General features: G+C 34.9%; 1 protein-coding gene across 2 annotated transcripts in view; it reads left to right on the plus strand.

Moving 5' to 3' along the window:
• The window catches only part of Atg13 (Autophagy-related 13), a 29,991-nt gene that overhangs the window by 625 nt on the left and 9,659 nt on the right, over nucleotides 1-19,707 (plus strand). The window contains exons 2-5 of one of the 2 annotated variants that reach the window (XM_089249589.1): nucleotides 3,445-3,652; nucleotides 6,465-6,794; nucleotides 10,527-10,753; nucleotides 15,814-15,948. In XM_089249589.1, coding sequence (XP_089105715.1) covers nucleotides 3,497-3,652; nucleotides 6,465-6,794; nucleotides 10,527-10,753; nucleotides 15,814-15,948 — 848 coding nt within the window. In that variant the 5' untranslated portion in view covers nucleotides 3,445-3,496. The remainder of the gene's footprint in view (nucleotides 1-3,444; nucleotides 3,653-6,464; nucleotides 6,795-10,526; nucleotides 10,754-15,813; nucleotides 15,949-19,707) is intronic. The other variant, XM_089249590.1, reaches the window with a different exon arrangement.

Here is a 19,707-nt window from a genome sequence, read left to right on the forward strand (position 1 = left end):
ATTGAGGGAGCTGAAAGTTGCCAGGCATCCCGCGGGATTCAAGCCCAAATGTAGGAGAGAAAGAGGGTGGGGGGGGGGGGTACGTTGCATTGCATATTCATTAATGATTGAGGAATACTTTCACAATTTATTGGGGGGGGAAGGAAAAGACAGGCTGCAGCCCCAGGTTCTGGTGTCTAGCCCCATTCACATGTGCAAATATTGCAGTAGTGTAGGGGGTGCTAGCACCCGCTTGGCGATTTTATTCCTTTGTAAGGAGAGAAATTGAGAGCAGTCATTGGTGAAAATTCTTAAAGTGGATTTTAAACCCGCTTTTTCTATTTCCCATGTGAACGGGGCTTATACAAATACAAATGCAACGCCACAACAGGCAAATTGCCCAACGAGGTGGCTGACCCAAGAACATCATGGATCCCCGAGTCCCTACCTACTACTGCTACACCACACATGCACCCCCCCCCCGCGGAACCCCCCAACGAATCGGTACATGCGGGAATGTGCGTGTACGTGCAGTGCAATGATGTAAGGTTTGTTTCTGTGTAATGCTTGTTACGTGTAGTGCTGTCATCTGCCCCCAGTTTTACTAACTATGAGTGAAGTGTTATGATTGAATGATTTACCGTTGTAGGACTGTTGCTCTCTGTGGCGAGACTTTTTAACGGGGAGATCGGCTCGCATTTGCGCCTTGAAGTTGGGAACCACAGAAAACCAACTTCAGCCGACCACCACTGTGGGGTTCGAACCCGGTTCCTCGCATCACGAGTCCGGCACCATAACCATATAAATAGTATCATGATAAGCCCCCTGAACTAAGCAATAGTTTTGGGGGCTAACCGACATGACTAGAAGCACCAAATTGTGTATTTACATACAGTAAAAGTCTGTTATAACAAGTGTAGCTTATAACAATTTTAATATAATAAGTGATTTTCAGGTGAGATTATCAAAGAGCTAATGTTACAAAAAATATAACGAGATGCCCGTTATAATGACAATTCTTCCCCGTGATTTTGAGTTGTTATAATAGCTTTCTACTGCACTTTGAGAAATAAAAAACTAGAGCTTATGATGCACTTCTGGATGTGCCACAGCAAGCCCATGGGTTAAGGCAGTACTTAACCATTCATAAGGTAATTGGAAAAGTCTCACCACAGAAAGCAACAGACCTACAGCGTACAATTATTCAATTATTACATTTCACTCATAGTGAGAAAAATTTATGGCAGTACTACACATAACAAGCATTACGCAGAAACAAACTTTATGCTAGGTTCACAACACCTGCAAGCAAATTCCGATATATACCAATTTGTTAGAAATTCTGTAGAGGAATTGGTTAATTTTCCAAAAGGGTGGTCAGTGCCAATGTGGCGACTTTTTTGCACCAAAGTTGGCAACCTTGATAGCCGATTTAGTATTTGATAGTTTTGGCAGCCCTTCATAAAACCACATTAATTAATCGCGCATTCAACCGGGGCAAGAGTGCATTTTTGTGCCTATCTAATGCAGAAGAAGCAGTTAAAGGGTACATTTGGCGCCCCCGTCTGTCAGTGCCCCGGGCACAAGACCCGCCTGCTCCCCCTAGTTGCGGCCCTGCCTGTAATTGCAGGGTTCTCTGTGTCTCAGAAATGTAGACATATGGGAAGTTAATATGCAGTTTTTATTTTTTTATTTTAGTTAGTATTCTAGGGTTAATAGTGTCCTGGGCCCCCAGCTGCTTACAATTTACGTGATTATCTTCTAAAAGTTCAACTAAATCTCGTCTGAGGCTCCCAGGCTGAGTCTGGTTGGGCTTATGCCTTGAGACTACTCCTACTACTTAACTGAATATGCACCTTGTACATATTCCTCTTTGGAATTTCTAATGAATCTGCACATGCAGGAATGTGTGTTCTGAGTGTATGCTTGGCCCTCACACATTTATATTGTCGAGTTGTGCCATCTGGCTTTCATTTTCTGAAGTAAAGATGGAAATGCTTGAATTTTCATGTTTTGTCAGTATTGTGTTGTAGGCCCACCTGCTCTCTGCGGAGAGACTTTTTCAAATGGGAAACCGGCTCACATTTTTGCATGTTTTGAGACTGCTGGGCACCTGATGTGTGTTACTACCGAAGCATTTCATTGGAGTTTCCCTCAGCCTTTGAAGTCTATCTGTGCCTATGACCAATTCATTCATCTATCAGTTTGCTGCAAAATTGGTTAAAATAATTTGAATCCCATCACTATAGATTTATCTAAGAATATACACTGAGTGGCCACTTTATTATGACCACCTGACAGTTTTAAGCAGATGAGCTACTGCTACACTGTTCTGTAATTTCGGGCATTTAAACATACTTGAACTTACACTTTTTCTAGTTCAGATTCTGTCACTAATGTTTTTAAGGTGCCAACAAAGAATTTAAAAAATGAAAAAAAAAAGTTTTTGATCAACCTTGTATTATAAAAAGCAAGTGATTTATAATTTTCACAGAATATTTTACTTGATTTGTGCAATAGTTATATACATTTCTGTGAAAATTGTACATGTATTCACAAGGATATGAATGTTGCTTATACAAATTTCATTTTTCATTGTATGTTGAAATTCTCGGTTGTATTATAAAAGAATTATTGGACATGGAAGCATTGGCACCTGTGGGATTATGATTCAAATTTACCTGGAAGCCTTCCTAATTTTTAGCATTATCAAAACCTTCTGGTTTTTCATTATCTTTATAAAAAAAAATCCCCACAAATCCTCAAATTGTGCTTCACAAAAATTAGAGATCCCCACAGTCCTTGCGATCTCAAAGCGACCATGTTTTCGGAAGAAAAATTTAGGAAAAATTTAGTTCCAAACATGATACCAAAACTGACTAATTGATCATTGCTAAAATCTCTAAAAAAATCGCCAATGACAGGAAATGAAGAAAATGAATGAAATGAATTGTATGGAAAAAAATAATGTTTTTTTCACGACGAACGTGCAAGATTAATAATCAGCTTCATTTCAGTGAAGAATAAAAATTCACGTAAGCTTCATTGAAAATACGGGAAGAAATGGGACAGTTTTTATAAGAAAAATTGGGAGGGCCAAAATTACAAGGAAATACAGGAATCTCCCGGGAAAAACGGCATAAAGTGCACATGGAATAAATTCCCAATTTTGCCTTTTATTTGCATGACATGTTTTTTTCAGCAGCGAAATGTTTCGTCATATGACACAAACTACGGATTTTTCAATCAAAATTCTATCTTTAAGAGAGGAAAGAGTAACTGATTTATTTTGGTTAAATAATGCTCTTTAATTGTAGGCCTACATATTTTTTGAACTACTTTTTATATATTTTAAGCTGCATAAACACAATATTTAAAAAGTATTCTGTAATGGTATATATTTTTTAAATTGTAGTGTGTGTGTGTAGTTCTCTCATCCAAAGACGATTAAAATGTGATTTACAGATGTGGTCTTGTGCCTGATTTCCATTCTGAGCTGCAACAAATCCATATCAAAATGAATCAGAACTGCGTTTATGCACAAAAAGAGCGTAATAGCCTTGAAAAATATATCAAGTTCTTTGCTTCAAAAGTTGTGCAGGCTGTTGTTCAGTCTCGCACAGCTGTAATGAAAAAGAGCCGCTCAAAAGCAAATTCTACTTCCTACGATTGGGTAAGTAATTTGAGATATTTGTATTCAAATATGTCATTTCTTATCTTTTTTTTTATTTAATCCAGTTTTTCCTTGACTTTTTTTCACCTCTGGCCCACCTTTGGACCATACTTTCTTCTTATAGCCCCCACCCTCGTCCAAGAGTGAGATCATTTCTTCTTATTGACTAAATTTACAGTGAAATTTTATTTTATAAATAAGATCAATATATTCAAACCCATTAAGCTAGAGTTTTGTTGTGGGTACTGTATGTTGGGCCTCTCGACATCATGAGCATCATTTGAAGTGATATTCTGGAGTCATCAGAATTTTTTGAAAGCTCATTACTTGGAAGTAACATCTAATATTGTTGTATGTACATAGTTGCATATTTACATAATTTAAACTCAAAAATCTTAGAACCAGATCTTATTATGCAGCATTTCTATGGACAAGAGAGGCCGCAGGCAAGACAATTTTACAAGCACCCATGGGTCCCCAAGTTAAGTCATATTATTAGGGCCCATCTTTTTTTCAGGTGCCATTAGATGGAAGCTTTCAATGGCCTTCTTGACTGGAAATACCAGTCCATCGATTTACATACTTTAAAGCAGCGGTTCTCAACCTTTTTTGACTCACGAAGCCCTTTCTTGTAAAAAAATTTCTTTGGCCGAGCCTAAGTAAGCCTATTTTTCATTTATTCATCAAAGTTACTGATTTATTTTTATTGTTTAAACATATTTATAAATATATATATTTTTCAAATTTACTGTTTTTATTTTTCTTGAGGGGCCACGGAGCCCCTGGAGTGTGCACACAGAGCACCAGTTGAGAACCGATGCTTTAAAGAATTGTAGCATCACATCTCATTATCAACTATCATCAGCCTCGGACACATGGCTTTTTGGGCATGCCTCAGGAAAGAATGGATAGCCCTGCATATGCACCTCATTCTGTGGATGATTCTGAAAATAGTCACACTTTTTTCCCACCAATGTTTGACTTTAAAGCTTCATTTCTTCACTTCTGCATTTTTTCCAAAGCTCTCTGTGGTCCCCTTGGTTACATACATGCCATGGCTCCCCTTACATATGATTTTTACCCATGGCTTCCTAGAATATCCTAGTACTGTAAGGGTAATATTGTCATATTACCCCAGGCTGAGAAACATATATAATCATACACAAAAAACATGAATTTCTTATTATGATTATCTTAATATAAATTATTGACAGGTGTTCATTAATCCAATGGGCAGACTCCCCAAAGCAGAATGTGCCAAAATCTGAGACGTACGTCGCAGAACAATTAGCGCTGCTGCAGAACGATTCAGAAGAATTTTAAGAAAAAGTGCAAAAAACACTATTACATATATGGTGATTTTTACCGCAGAACATTTCCAGTTAACCAAGGGCTAGTCGCAGAACAGTGCTGAACATTCTGCTTTGGGGGGCAGACTGATACTTATTATTTTATGTATATGTTTTCCATTTCAATTTATATTATTTATACAGTGATACCTCGGAACAACGATACTCCTAACAAAGGCTGTAGTGAGGGGAAATTTGAGAAAATGACCGAAAAAAGAGGAAAAGACTACCAAATCTATTGTTCTATCATTTTGGTCCCCCTCCAAACGAAATTTCTGGCTACAGCCTGTGGCTAACGAATGCGGATTCGGCCAACAAGCATTTTTGTTGATATGGATGCACATGCTGATATAAAACAGCAGCTTCATGAGCTGAATTTTAGTGCTATTCATCATCATCAGAATTACTATCACTTGACTCGGATTAACTCATGCCCACCTTGGAATCTTCTTCCAGAGATATCTCCACTTCTCTTTCTGAAATTTTTAGCTAATAGAAAAAGCATTAAGAAAAAGAAAAGGAACCTATATATATGTTTTCAGAGCATGTATTGTTTCAGTGCAAGACTCTTAGCATCAAACTAAACAGTCTGGTCATTCTAGGAGCTTAGCTTTTCCACCTGCATCTATCAGACACAGTAATAAGCTGGCCAAAATCATAAATGTGTGGGAACACCTACAAACTTGACTAGATTGTGTCAACACCTGCTGACAGGTGCCAAAACCTGGGGAAGGGGGTGGGGGTGCTGAAGTTATTTAAGTCCCCCAAATAATTAATGAATATGCAATATACCCCTCCTTTGCATGGGGGTCACAACTTATAACCTTCAGGCCCCTCTCGATGTTTTCATCATGTTGGCGCCTCTGCACCAGCTTTCTGGTGTTGGTTGTGTACATAGAGTAAAACAAAAAGATGTCCAGTGTCTCAGCTTTCTGTAAATTCTCATTTATCGACTTTTGCAGCTGTTCATTTTAGCCTTCAGTTAATTTTCCCCTTTTTTTGTAGCACTGCTTGGGGTTTTAAAAAACTTATCTTCAAATTTTTGGTCATTTTGGAATGAATTAAACAATTTTCCATAAGCAATCCTATCGGAAATCATGTTTCGGCTTACAAAGATTTTGTCTAACGAATGTGATTCTGGCATGAATTATCTTTGTTAGCCGAGATATCACTATTTCTTCTCACAATGTTACTTTGTGCAGTATTCAATAAAAGTCCACAATGTTTATTTTTTTCCCTAGTCAGCTGTATTTTGTAATTGCTTGGATTTCTGCCCTTAATATGATTATCTCAATGAAAATTTGTCAGTTTCTTAATTAAGAAATTGTGCACTTGAACTAATTTTAACTTTGTTACAAGTAAATTTGTATATTTTGTGCTCAAACATGATTTTTTTTTGCAGTTAGAAATCCTAAGCTTATTTCAACAGGGTATTCAAAGTATTGTGAATTTTTGTTTTGCAGTTCAATGTTGCTATTGAAGATGAGCCTAGTATCAGTGAAATGACGAACAGAGCTCTTGCTGGTCAGAGATTGCTGTCTGACTTCAGTATGTGTATTGAAATTCAGCTTCAGACTGTTGAAGATGCTTGTTTGGTTCTCGAGACCTGGTGCCTGTCTCTGAAAGAACAATACGAGGCCAGTGCGAGAATGTCATCTGTTTATCCGAGGATGTGTGTTCTCCTCAAGTCCATTGTTTGTGTGTCTCGTGTCAGTCCTGCCTATAAACTTGCCATCCGTCAAAGTCCAGACTCATACAGGCTGCGTTACAAGATCTACTTTGGGCCTCCTCAGGTATACATTTAAGATATAGCTCACAGCCACAGGAATGTGTTTTTTTTAGTACAGTAAAACCTCTCTTTTGCAAACACTGGTGGGACAAAAAAATTTGTCTTTAAAATAGAGATGGCAATTAATCATGGGTTCGAAATGCATGCTTTTATTGTACAAGGGGAAATTATTATTTGGCTGTAAAACGAGGGGTGGCTACATCTGAGGGGTGACTGTTAAGATTGGTTTTACTGTATTTTACAGTAAATTGTTAAATTTTATGTGTTTTACCAATGCAGTGATGAGATCTAGTACTATAATTGTCAAGTGTAAGTAGGGCGTGTTTCTTGCATGGGCAAACGGGCACATTCCCATTGCCCAACATTGGCTGCTTTTGAGAAAGCATGAGGTCTCTTCCCCTCCTCAGGCCCCTACTTCAAAGAACACTATTTACAAGCCCCTTCCCCCTACAAAATTCACATTTCCCAGGGCCCAAACTTATGAGAAATAGGCTCTAAGTGTAACTAAGCTATCACTTCTAGCTGAGTATAAGTCGGGAACATAATTTTACCCAGGAACTCCATGATGGTGAGATGACCATGCATAGAATCCCTGCAAGAAGGAACCTCACTAATCTCTAGGGTAGGTGCAAACTTATGAGGATTGGGAGGGGCTGTGGTTCGTTGGATTGTCCTGCATCTTACTTTTTTTCGCCTCTGGCCCACCTTAGGACCATACCTTCTTCTCGTAGCCCCCACTCTCATCCAGGAGTGAGATAATTATACAGACCTAGTTTCTCCATATAATTCGGCTCGTGGGAAAGATGATCACTTTCTTTCCAGATCCATACCTGGCTGAGGCTTCCACAGATCGATCTTATTTATTAATTTTTTATGTTCATTATAAATTTAGTTTTGATTAAATTCAATAAGTAGAAAAAGGATCTTGCTCCCCCTGGATGACGGTAGGAGGTCCTGAATAAAGTGAGGCCCGTGAGAAGGAAATATGGTCGGGGGGGGGGGGGGGGGTTCAAGGGCTATAAAAGGTTGAGAACCACTGCTTTAAAAAGTGGAAAGCCAGTGAGTAAACGTGAAATGAAATCATTACATGTCACAAAAGTCTCTGCTTATGAGAAGGAGGTGTGAAGAAAATTAGATTTTTTCTGTCTAGCCTCTGATTGAAGTACCTTAGAGTAATGTTTATATGGAAAGCATGTGTGATGAGATAAGCAGTAGAAATTAAAAATTAGTTTAGTTCTTGAAGAGAGAGAAAGGGAATTTTTTTTATTGATGTTCAGCAAAAGCTTCCTAATTTGAAATTTGTTATGAATGTGTATTTCTTACATCTTTAATGAGCTCTTTGATAGAACAGGACAACATTATCACTTGAGATAGCAAGATTCCAATTATAAACTGTTCTTAATTCATTCAGACTTTTCCCGTACTCAAAATGAAGCTATTAAAACAACAAGAGTAACTGTTTCATTATGTGTGTTTTTGTCTAGTCATGTTGCTATTGTGAAGCTGTGTATTTTTATTTCGAATGTCAAAGCAATATTTTGGGACCAGATAAACAAAAATTGAAAAATAATAAGCTGTGAATTATATTTTCAGTTTTGGTAAATTAGATAAGAAATGAGACGTTGCATACCTCAAAATCCTTTATATTAAAAAACCAATGTTTCCACTTTTTCATCAGTAATTTGTTATAGATGAAACATATAAAAGTTAGATGGCACTTACTGGTTTTCCAATTTCTGTTTGTGATTTGTATATTTCATTTATCAATAATCAGGGAGGCAAAAGATATTTTGAAATTTTTCCATGATTAATATTCAATGATATATTTTACCAGTATAGGGATGATGATGATGCTTTATTTTTGAAAATTTTTGTAAACAAAGTTTTGTGTACAATCATTGGTGATGGTATTTTTTTTTAACATTGAAACACAGTTATGATGACTTCATCCGAAAGGCTAGCTCATGGAATTTATTATTACGTAGCTTCACATTCAACTGCTATTCATTAGTGATAAAGAATTAGTAATTAGTGTGATGTTTGCTTTTGGTTTTGGAAATGCACTAATATCTGTTTACTTTCCCCTTTATCTTATCTACCACCATGAATAGTATAAAAGATAAGATTTGAGTGCTTGCCCATAATTCATTAGAACTCATTCATGAGGGTTTTGTGTGCTAATTTTTATTGGCTCAGTGAAAAGTTTCAAACAAGTTTGTGATGCAGAATACCGTAAGTAGGCCCGTTTGATATATACAGAGGAACCTCCTTTAGTTGAACTTCAATATTTGCTTAATGCAAATTAAATACTTATTTAATGGAATGTATTTTGGAAAATAAATGGGGTAAAATATCCATTTAATATTAACACATGATCCACAAACCTCCAGCTAAGACAAAAACTACAACTACCCTTTCAAATAAAAAAAACCCTCCTTATTTTCTCTTTAAAATATCTCTGGTGATTTGCCATTCTTTGGACATATTTTCTCCCATAAAACTTTGAAATTAGCATTTTGTTTTCATAACTTGGCTTATTACCAGCAGTGGGGGCTAATATTGCCCAATTTCGGAAACTGTTCGAGAACAGCATTTCTGAACATATGGTCCGAGGACAAGGAGTGGTCTGTAAAGATGAGACATATGGTTCCCCGGGTACTTTTGAAAATTTGAAAAGTATTTCTGAATGAAAATTATTTTGTTGTGTACAACTAATTTGCGTAAGTTAAAAAAAAAAATTAGGCTTGTATATTGTAAGTTCATGATACATCAAATCGTTTCAGAATTTTAATTGCTCAGAAGGGATAAAATTTGTTCTTGAAAATATTAAATTCTATGCTAATGAATGGATTGCATTTATTTTAGAAATGTTTCTTTATTTCTGGTATTATAATTTGACTCCACTTTATATTTTGCTACAGCATGAACACAATGCTTTTTTTTCATCATTCATGAAAATATATTTCAATATTTCAGCTTCATAATAAGTATGATTTTCAGTGTTCACACTGCAGTGGGCAATATTGTTCCCTGCAAAGGTACCGAGACTGACTACAGTAGAAGCGACACATAATGATATCACGGATATGTTACAGCATATCAAATTCCCGAAGTTTTGGAATAGGGCTCATAAAGTTTTTATTCAAGAATCCCACAGTTTGCTTTAATTCATTAATGAACATTCTAACAGCATGTGGCCTGCTGGATTCGACCTGAAGAACATAGGCTCATCTTTTGTTCAGAGGACCCTAAGGCAGACACTAGCTTTTGAAAAAAACAAAACAAATAAAACTGGTACTTTACTCATTATATACTACCCAGGTGCTTATCAGTATTCATCTAAATGCATGATTTACCCATCGAAACTCACTTATAATCCAAATTTCATTGAGTAGAAGTACTTCAGATTTTGGGTTTTTTTTTTAAAATACAGGTATTTTTCTGTTTTTCATAAAAGGGGGGGGGGAAAGGAACACTTTTTACAAAACTATAAAAAAAACCAACTTAAATGCTTCTTCAGAAGCATGAGATTTCTATAGCAGCTGAATAGTGAAACAAAGATGGTTTGAGAAATTCTTAAAAGGTCATGAACTTGTAATAAAAGATAGCTCATTCAATTTAGCACAAGTGGGCTTGATACAAAAGTTGTTTAAATGCTGACCCATAGATTTACATCTTCAAGTTTGACTGTACTGTATTGTAGTTCTACATATCCTGAATAAAATTTGTATTTCAGGTTGATATTCTGGGAGAAGGACACCAAGAACATAAAATTGGTCAAGTAGTTACACCTTTCGGATCACTCAACATGTCTCTTGTATATCGTACAAAAATGACTATCACTCCACAGAAGATTGAGAAAGGCAATGCTTTCATGGTAAAAAGTGACTATTTCAAGCCAGACATGAGTCCAAAAAAAGGGCGACCGCCCGTTGGAATGAACGGTTTTCATCCTAACAAAATGTAAGACTTCAATTCCCATACTAGTCGTTACGTAATAATTTTCAGCAGGCAAATTTGTTTTTTGCAGGATTTTGAACTATGAAGCTGTTAAAGTCATTTGTGACAAATATAGTTGAGTCTGTACAGGCTGTCCCAAATTGTTAGCAGATATCTTTGCAACCGGTGATTTCAGAAAGTGTACTTTTTATTGTACAGAAAGTTTTCAAATGATGTGCAATTACTTAAAATCTCAATTTGTTTGAGGGGTCCTATGCATAAAAAGAAATAAAGAAATTTAACTGTTTATACAGTGCCTGTGTGCTAAAGCTAATTAAGAAGCCAATAAGGAAAATTCCATGTTTCTAATCGTAATATTTGCAGAGATATTTTAATTCAAAAATTTGAGGAAAGTTGGGAAAGAACAGCGTAAAGCAGAAAAAGAAGCCGTGCCCATTAGTTTGTATTGTTTTTCCCCAATTTTCTTAAATTTTTTAATACAAATAACTCTGCGAATATTACACTTAGAAACATGGATTTTTTTGTTGGCCTCAGGAGAGATGGCAACAACTTTTCGATTGGGTTTTGATGACAAGGTGTCTGTATAAAAAGTCAGTGTTTGCATTTTAATAAGTATACAATCCCTCCCAATGTGAATGACATATTTGAGGTGTACAAATTGTTTGGATACGTTTTCTATCTGGAAATATACCTCTTGGATCAATAGTTTGCCAGTTAAATGTGCAAGGGGAATTATGGAATCACCCTGTATATTTTCCTATAGCTATAATGAAACTCAAATGCATATGCCTACAGTAGAATTATTTTTGGAGATTGTGAAATAGAGCTGATAAGGTACACAAATAAGGATAAAATAATATAATGAAAAAAAGATTTTTTTGATCTTATAATAATAAGTTTTGGAAAGAAACCCCAATTTTTATATTTCTGTGTTTACTTTTTACTGGGAAACAAGGCATCACACAATTTGACTTCTGTTTGTGTAAGGGGGTGGTCTGCATTGTAACAGACTATCCTTCAGTATTCCAAAAAACTAGTAGATTTTTGTTCTTCCGTTTTCATCTAGTCCCCCAAAACAGCTATATGGTGCTTTAATAATTTATTTTGAGTTAGTAACATTGGACTTATCTGAAAGCTTCTATCACTATTTCTGTTAGTTATATCATTTTAACTACATAAGTATACTTGTTTACTAAAAATTGTACATTAACTAAAATCTAACAATAAAAATAACATCTGAATTTTCAAAGAAATGCTACCAGGTCAGAGTTTGAATCGCATGTATGAAACTTTACATTTATTCGTTTCTTATATGTACATCCTGTCCTTTTTTCCCCCACACCTTAACGATTGCCAAATTATGCATGAAGGAATCTGTATTTATTGTGTTATAACTGTTTTTTTAGTGATTCATGTATTTTGTACAAAGCTGTTTATTTCTTTTAACAAGGAATCTTATTAATATTTTCCATTTGTATTGCATGTTTGTTGTGACGTTTGGTCAGTTCTGGAATGAAGAGGAAAATCCACTTTTTATTGAAAACCCCCCTTGATGCGATGAAAGCACTGTTGATGTGATGCAATTTGCACATCAATTTGTGTCTCTCTGTATGATTACTTTTTTAGTTTGTTTCCCATCAATCAAAAATTTGTGCAATACTGTATTATTTTAATCATGACCTTGTCATTTTGTATCCTGGATTACAAGATGACGAGGGTTGATTCCCAACAGAGTTCAAAAGACTTTTCTTTCCGAGTTCACCTTGGTGTAATATTCTGCCTCAAAGCGGAATATGCAGAACAACAGTGCTACTGCAGAACAATCTGGAAGAATTTTAAGAAAAAAGTGTGGAAAACACTATTATGTAGATTTTTACTGCAGAACATTTCTATTCAGCTGAGGGCTCATTGCAGAACAATGCAAAACATTCTGCTTTGGGGACGTCCGGAAAAAAAGCCTCTTTCCTTGATCTAATTCAGGGGTCATCAATGCATGGTCTGCATAGCTCTTTGATACCATTTTGTGCAGTACAACTTGGTGGCCTCATTGAAATGTCAAATGTGTCTCGTGGTGTGTCAACAGTTGAAGACTCCAGATCTAATTGATATGGTATGGGGTGATTTTCCTGTTTTAACCCCTTTACATACAAGCTATTGGCAAGAAATTTGGATTATCTCTATTTAAAGAATCAAGATTTTTCCTAACCTACCTGCATGTTAAAAAAAGGAACAAAGAGGAAAAAAATATATATTTATAAAAGGGAAAAGTATAATAGATAGGTAGATAAGAGCATTTTATTATTAGCCTCTTATCACCCTCACCCCAGGTGTTCTCTTTCTCTCTTACATGTACGTAGTAGAAAGATTATATGTGAGAGAAAAAATCATTAACAGGAGTATAGAGAGAAAGAAGGGAGAGAAAAATCAACTTTCACATAGAGATAGGATTGCTATAAAGCTTTGTGATGGTGAAGAAAGAGGAAAGAAAACAGAACTTGTTTGAATTTATTCCATTGGTTTTTGGATGTAATATTATGCCCATGATCATAAAGAGGTTAACAGGGCCGTCGGAAGTGTTTCGAACCTGTGGGTGCTCGTCTTGAGTTCCATGTAGGAAATTTCGATTTCTGAATCAATTCTGTGGGTGCTCGAACCTGTTTTACAAACTTCCGTGGGTGCTCGAGCACCCACAGCACCCCCGGCTCCGACGCCACTGGAGGTTAAAGTAGTGATGGGCAAACTACAGCCCACAAGCCACGTGTGGCTTTTGGGCTTAGTTTTAAAAAAACTCATTTAAGGGGGGGGGGGGGGGTGTTTCTTTTTTACCTGTAGAAAACATAGTGGTGAGAATTTAAATAGAAACTGATTTAAAAACTTTTGCATGCGTAAAAAATGGAGCAATAAATACATACATAAAATTATTAAAATATACTTATTTTTATTTTCACAGTTGTGAAGGATAAACAGTTGTCTTTCATTTGCAATGAAACTGTGGCAGTCTTCGAAGTATGCAACATATTTCTTAGCATAAAAATTCCAATTATATCAATATCCAAATAAGTAAAAAAAAAATGGCTTGCCAAAATTTTTTGTTTTTTGGCCTGTTTCTAAAAAAGTTTGCCCATCATTGCCTTAAAGCATACAGGTGAGAAAATCTTATTCCTGTTGAAAACAGACTAACTTTGAACATTTTTTTTCTTTAAAAAAACAGATCTATATGAAATACAGAAAGATATAGTGAATGACCAGTATGTATGCAAATGCATAATTGTATGACTTGATTCTTCACATGCTTACTAATACTACTACCTGTAATCCCTTACCCTTATGTATTTCTTTACATTACTCTATGTTACTTCCTTTTCCCATCCATAATATTGAAGCATGCCTAACATCAGTGCTTGTACATATTTGTGTTTGTTAATTTCTCTCCTCACTGCCATAATTTTTTTGTTATCTTTATTTTCTGTTACCCAGTCACAATACATAGAATTCCAAACCTAATAACCTAATCCCCATACCTCAAGTCTGAAACCTGAAACCTCAGTCCTTCCAATTTTGAAACCATGTCATTAGATTTTGATTATATGATTTTTTTTTCGAAAAAAATAGCATTTTTTCCAAATACGTTACTTAACATCTTCTAAATTGATAAAAGTTTTTACAACACATTCAACATTATAAGTGCTTCCAAAAATTGATATGTTACCATATTTCTTGGCATAGAAAAAAGAAATTGTTCAATGCAAGTGTCCCATTTACTTATTCGCTGCAACTTTTCACTATGAAACTTTACACTTTACTGTTATGCGATTACTGTTTTCTCATACTCTACAATAAAACATTTGTTAGAAATTACAGTAAAACGTGTCTAAGTCCACACACAGTTTTATTAAAATCTGTCCAAGTTAGAGAGGTATCCAACATATAGAGGTATAAAGAAATATTTTATGGCTTTTTTTTAACTGTTAAGACTGAAATTTGCTTGCAATAGCTACTAATGACACTAAACCACACATTTTTCTCATAGATATTATTCTGATAAATTTCTAACAAATAGGTGAAATGCGTTGCCAGAAATAGTTGTATGCATATGTTCATCTTAAGCAGACTAATTCATGAATGGCGAGTGTCCCTCATCGCAAAGTTGTACATTTTGTAAAGACCTATTTCCTTATAGATGTGACCTGATATGTAGCAGGTAGGGAATTCAAAGAGAGGTGCAACTAAAAGTTAATCTACATTCAACCTGAGAAGGGGGGTCCAGAATCAAGATAACAATGTTAAATGGTAAAGAATTTCATTTATGTCCTTATAATTCATTAGGCAGATAAAAATCCTTTCACTAGCACTCTATGAATGACTTCATTTTGAACAGTCAAGATTTAAAGGTCCTGTTCTATCACATTTCTCCATTTTCTAGGCGAGGAACAGAGAACCCATGTTACCCCTCCACAAGCAAATTTGCTCATATTAACAGAACTTCTTATTTCTCATGCTAAAAAGCCAGAAATTTCTGGTACTTCTAAAGACAATTTTAGAAATTTTTGTATTAGTTGTGATCTCTTGCATCAATGGTGCTTGTGCTAAGCAAGTTCAACTGTATAAATTTTAAGCGTTGCGCTGCAATACACAAGCTTCTGTTGCAGCATTCTCTAATTTCTTGATGAATATATTTAAACGATGTACACATATCTTTCCTGCATTTTCCCTGTAGGGAAATTTGTGTCACCTTGTTTTGGTTGATTTAATAAGCTTCATAATTCCCTACAGAACTTGCACATGATCTTGCACATTGATTTACAAATTAAAAATGATTAAAAATATTAAAATAAACCAAACAACTTTTTGGCATGCAGAAAGATTAACATAACATACAATAATAACAACAAGATTACGCCTTCCTCTTTTTTTTTTGTGGCAGTGTGGTCAGTTACTTAACCCTCATTTACAACTAGAAGAGGGGAAATAGCCTGTCATGGTTGTATAACTAATGGATTTTATAAATTGTTAATATTCCCAGAGCTCTGCGATTTCTTATTCAAACAAATTTGGTCTTCTAGTCATTTAGCGAAAGAAGCAAATATATTATCTCCTGCCAAAGATCCGATCAAGCCTCTTGTCAATGGGTGCGTCAAGAGATCCCTATTTTCATTAGCAGATAGCGATCAAGAAAATATAAGCGGAGGTTTTAAAGGGTAAGTTTTAACGCAAAATACGTTTGAACATGGGCTACCGCAATTTCCTGCATATAATCTGTGGTGATGTATAATATGATATAATCACCTAACAAATTTTGCTATTTTGACAAAAAATTTCATCGTACAGTTTGCAGCAATGTATAATCCTCATATACCATTTCATTATAAATCAATAATGAAATCTTAAGGAATAAGAGGGGGGTTGTGTTATGTTTGCCATGTTTCCATTAAAAAAAAGATTTTTTCCCACTCATTTATACAAAATATATATGAAATTTTTTTTTACAAATTTAATTTTGAAATATTCATTTCGATTCTAACCTCTGAAGGAAAAAAAAGCTACGGATAATATATAGAGGTATATTATCCTCACTAAGAAAACTAGATTGTTTTTTAATGCATATTCTGAGGGTTATATGCAGGAAAATACGGTACACAATAATTTCTTTTGTTTATGGGGATTTTGCTTGGAAAAGTTAGGACATTTATGAGATGCTAGCTATCAATGAGAGGGAAGAAGGGGTAAAAATTTTAAAACCAACAGAAAAAAAGAATTGATAGATTACAAAGAATGTGATATGAGAGAGAGTAGAATGAATGTAAAATATTTTAAAAATCACTTATATTCTAGTCTTATTACCAATATTGTTACAAATTCCTGGGACAAACATGGATATCTTGAAAAAACATGAGGATCACATTTATTATTATTTAAAAAAAAAACACTGGTTAAAGACAAACTAACCACACAGCTGTTTTGGGAGGAAAACTTTTTTTCGAGCCATACTTGACCATTGTTGTGCTGTAAAACCTTTTAAAACCACTTCAAATTACTACTTCTAACAAACCTACCTAGTTTTGTAATGGTGTTAGGAATGTTTGGGTTTTAAAGATATATTCATAGTTGTAAAAAAAATTAATTTTAATACTGCATACAGAACAAAAGAATGATCGTATTGGATTGAACAGGGTATGGTAGTTATGTCATAATTCACAATTTCTTTACAGATCACCAAATGAGTGGATATAATGCTAAAACCAATAACTAAAAGCTGTTTATAAGTTGAGTGTAACTGTATATTGAAAAAGTTCTTTTTATTAAGGTGATTTTTTCAATATATTTTTGTTTCGAATGTGTTTTGCTATAGTGGTACAATTGATGTATATATCATGGTCCATGTTTAAAGTCCAGTATCTTTGCAAAGTGTCCAACCAATCGCTGATCACTACATGGAAATGCTAGAATTCGGACGTGGACACTACAATGTGTACAGTGGAACTTCGGTTAACAAGCAATTCACATAACGAGTAAAAATTTTGATTCGATTAATGAGCGATGATTTGTATTACAAACAAAAACTTTGCACTTGGTTTATTTATTGTCATGTTATCAAAACAAATCTGATGGTTTTTCGCTTTCGTCTGCACACATACTGTTGAATTGTGGATAATACCCCCTAGTCTTCAGTCAGCGTGCCTTACTCGAAAAATTAATAAATTAATACCCGTGTACATGGGCTTGACTGATTATGATGCGAAACTAGATGTCGCATTGTAACCATGCTTATGAGTGCTTGGAGTTTTTTTTTATAAATTTTGTTTGGCCACTAGTTGACTGTAGACAAACTGATGGACCTCCATTGCCTGCAACAGCAAAATCTTATGGAGGGTATCTTTTCTAAGGAAGAGAAAAGTGCTCATTTCAAATAAAATGAGAGATATGCGTAAAATGCTAGAATCGGTGCAAAATTGTGTAGAAAAGAACCAGTCAAATAAAGCTGTAGCAGTGTGCTGCTACAGAAATGAATCTGTCCAAGATATATGCAAATTCCCCATTTTTGAGAAATCTTAAAAAGGAGGCTTTTTTTCAAAGTTGGACAGAGAATAAGATTGCAGAAAAAAGTTGGTCCTCAAGTCGTCAAAAACACTAATCGTCCTCCTCCTCTCTCATTGTTCAGAGTAAGTTAATTTGTAAACATTATCATATTGAATGTCTATTTATGGCGTTATTATATCATATATGTATTTTATATATTGTATTATTTATTATATTATTATCATAATATTATTATATAAATTTCTAACAAATAGGTGGAATGGGTTGCCAGAAATAGTTGTATGCATATGTTCATCTTAAGCAGACTAATTCATGAATGGCGAGTGTCCCTCATCGCAAAGTTGTACATTTTGTGAAGACCTATTTCCTTATAGATGTGACCTGATATGTAGCAGGTAGGGAATTCAAAGAGGTGCAACTAAAAGTTAATCTACATTCAACCTGAGAAGGGGGGTCCAGAATCAAGATAACAATGTTAAATGGTAAAGAATTTCATTTATGTCCTTATAATTCATTAGGCAGATAAAAATCCTTTGACTAGCACTCTATGAACGACTTCATTTTGAACAGTCAAAATTTAAAGGTCCTGTTCTATCACATTTCCCCATTTTCTAGGCGAGGAACAGAGAACCCATGTTATGTAGTGCTGTGTAGTCCTGTGGCTAAAATATCTGACTCTCATCCTGACGACCCTGGTTCAAATCCTGGAACGACAAAAAAAACGACTTCTGTGCAGATACGAAACTCAAACTAGTTTCCAAAGTTCCAAGTATCCTTACACTCTTCCTAAATCCAGTTTGAAAACGTGCTGTGTATTCCAGTAGTTAAAATATCTCACTCTTATCCTCACGAACTGGAATGACCAACCACGCTACTTCTGTACAAATACGGAACACAAACTAGTTTCGAATATTCCAAATATCCTTACATTCTTAATGAATGAAGTTTTAAGACGTGCTATGTAGTCCAGTGGTTAAAATATCTGACTCTCATCCTGATGACCCTGGTTCAAATCCCGGAACGACAAAAAACGCGACTTCTGTGCAAATACGAAACTCAAACTATGAGTTATATTATAATAATGAGTTGTATTATAATGAGAGTATTAATAATAATAACTATGAGTTATTATTATAATAAATAAACCATTATTTATTATATTATTATCATGTATTATTTATTATATTATTATCATGTTGTATTATTTATTATATTATGTTGTATTATTGAATGAAGCCATTTTTATGAGTCACTTTTATGTGAATGAATAATTGTGGAACGAATTATGTGAATTTCCATTATTTCCTATGGGGAAGTTTGATACGAATAAAACACGATTGTATAACGAGCATATTGGCGAATGGATTTAAGCTTGTTTACCGAAGTTCCACTGTATTTGTTTTTTGAACATGAATATATTTCAAGAAGAATGATCATTTTATGTTGGATATTTTCATGAATGATTGGGTAGGCAATTATGCAATGCTACTATGAAATGAAATCTATTCTTATACTGTGATGATGGAAAAACTAATAAGTGAATATATAATTTGTACTATTCTACACATCACAAGCCAGATATTGAGATCTCAGTCAACCTCATCTGGCTGGAATGTATCTTCTATTTCCGCTGGAAAAAGTTGTTGCATGTGGTAACTGTCTGTTGTTCACATTTTGAAAACAGAGGAAAAAAAAGACAGACCATATTATACATGACTAGAAAAATGACTCCCTAGATGAATAAGCATCTAATTTATTATTCTTTCTGTTTTGTTGTTGTGAGCCAAAGCGAGAAGAAAGAAAAGCAGTTGCACCAATATTACACCTGGGAGATAACAAAAGCACTGCAGAGTAGCAAGAAAGGTAGCTCTTCAACTTTATTTTTTTTTGTCACTACCTCCCCGTGCCGGAGTGGGTAA

This window comes from Pholcus phalangioides, unplaced genomic scaffold (assembly GCF_987345545.1).
Source record: "Pholcus phalangioides strain wild (caught in Gottingen) unplaced genomic scaffold, Ppha-v1.0 ptg000022l_1, whole genome shotgun sequence".
NCBI lineage: Eukaryota > Metazoa > Arthropoda > Arachnida > Araneae > Pholcidae > Pholcus > Pholcus phalangioides.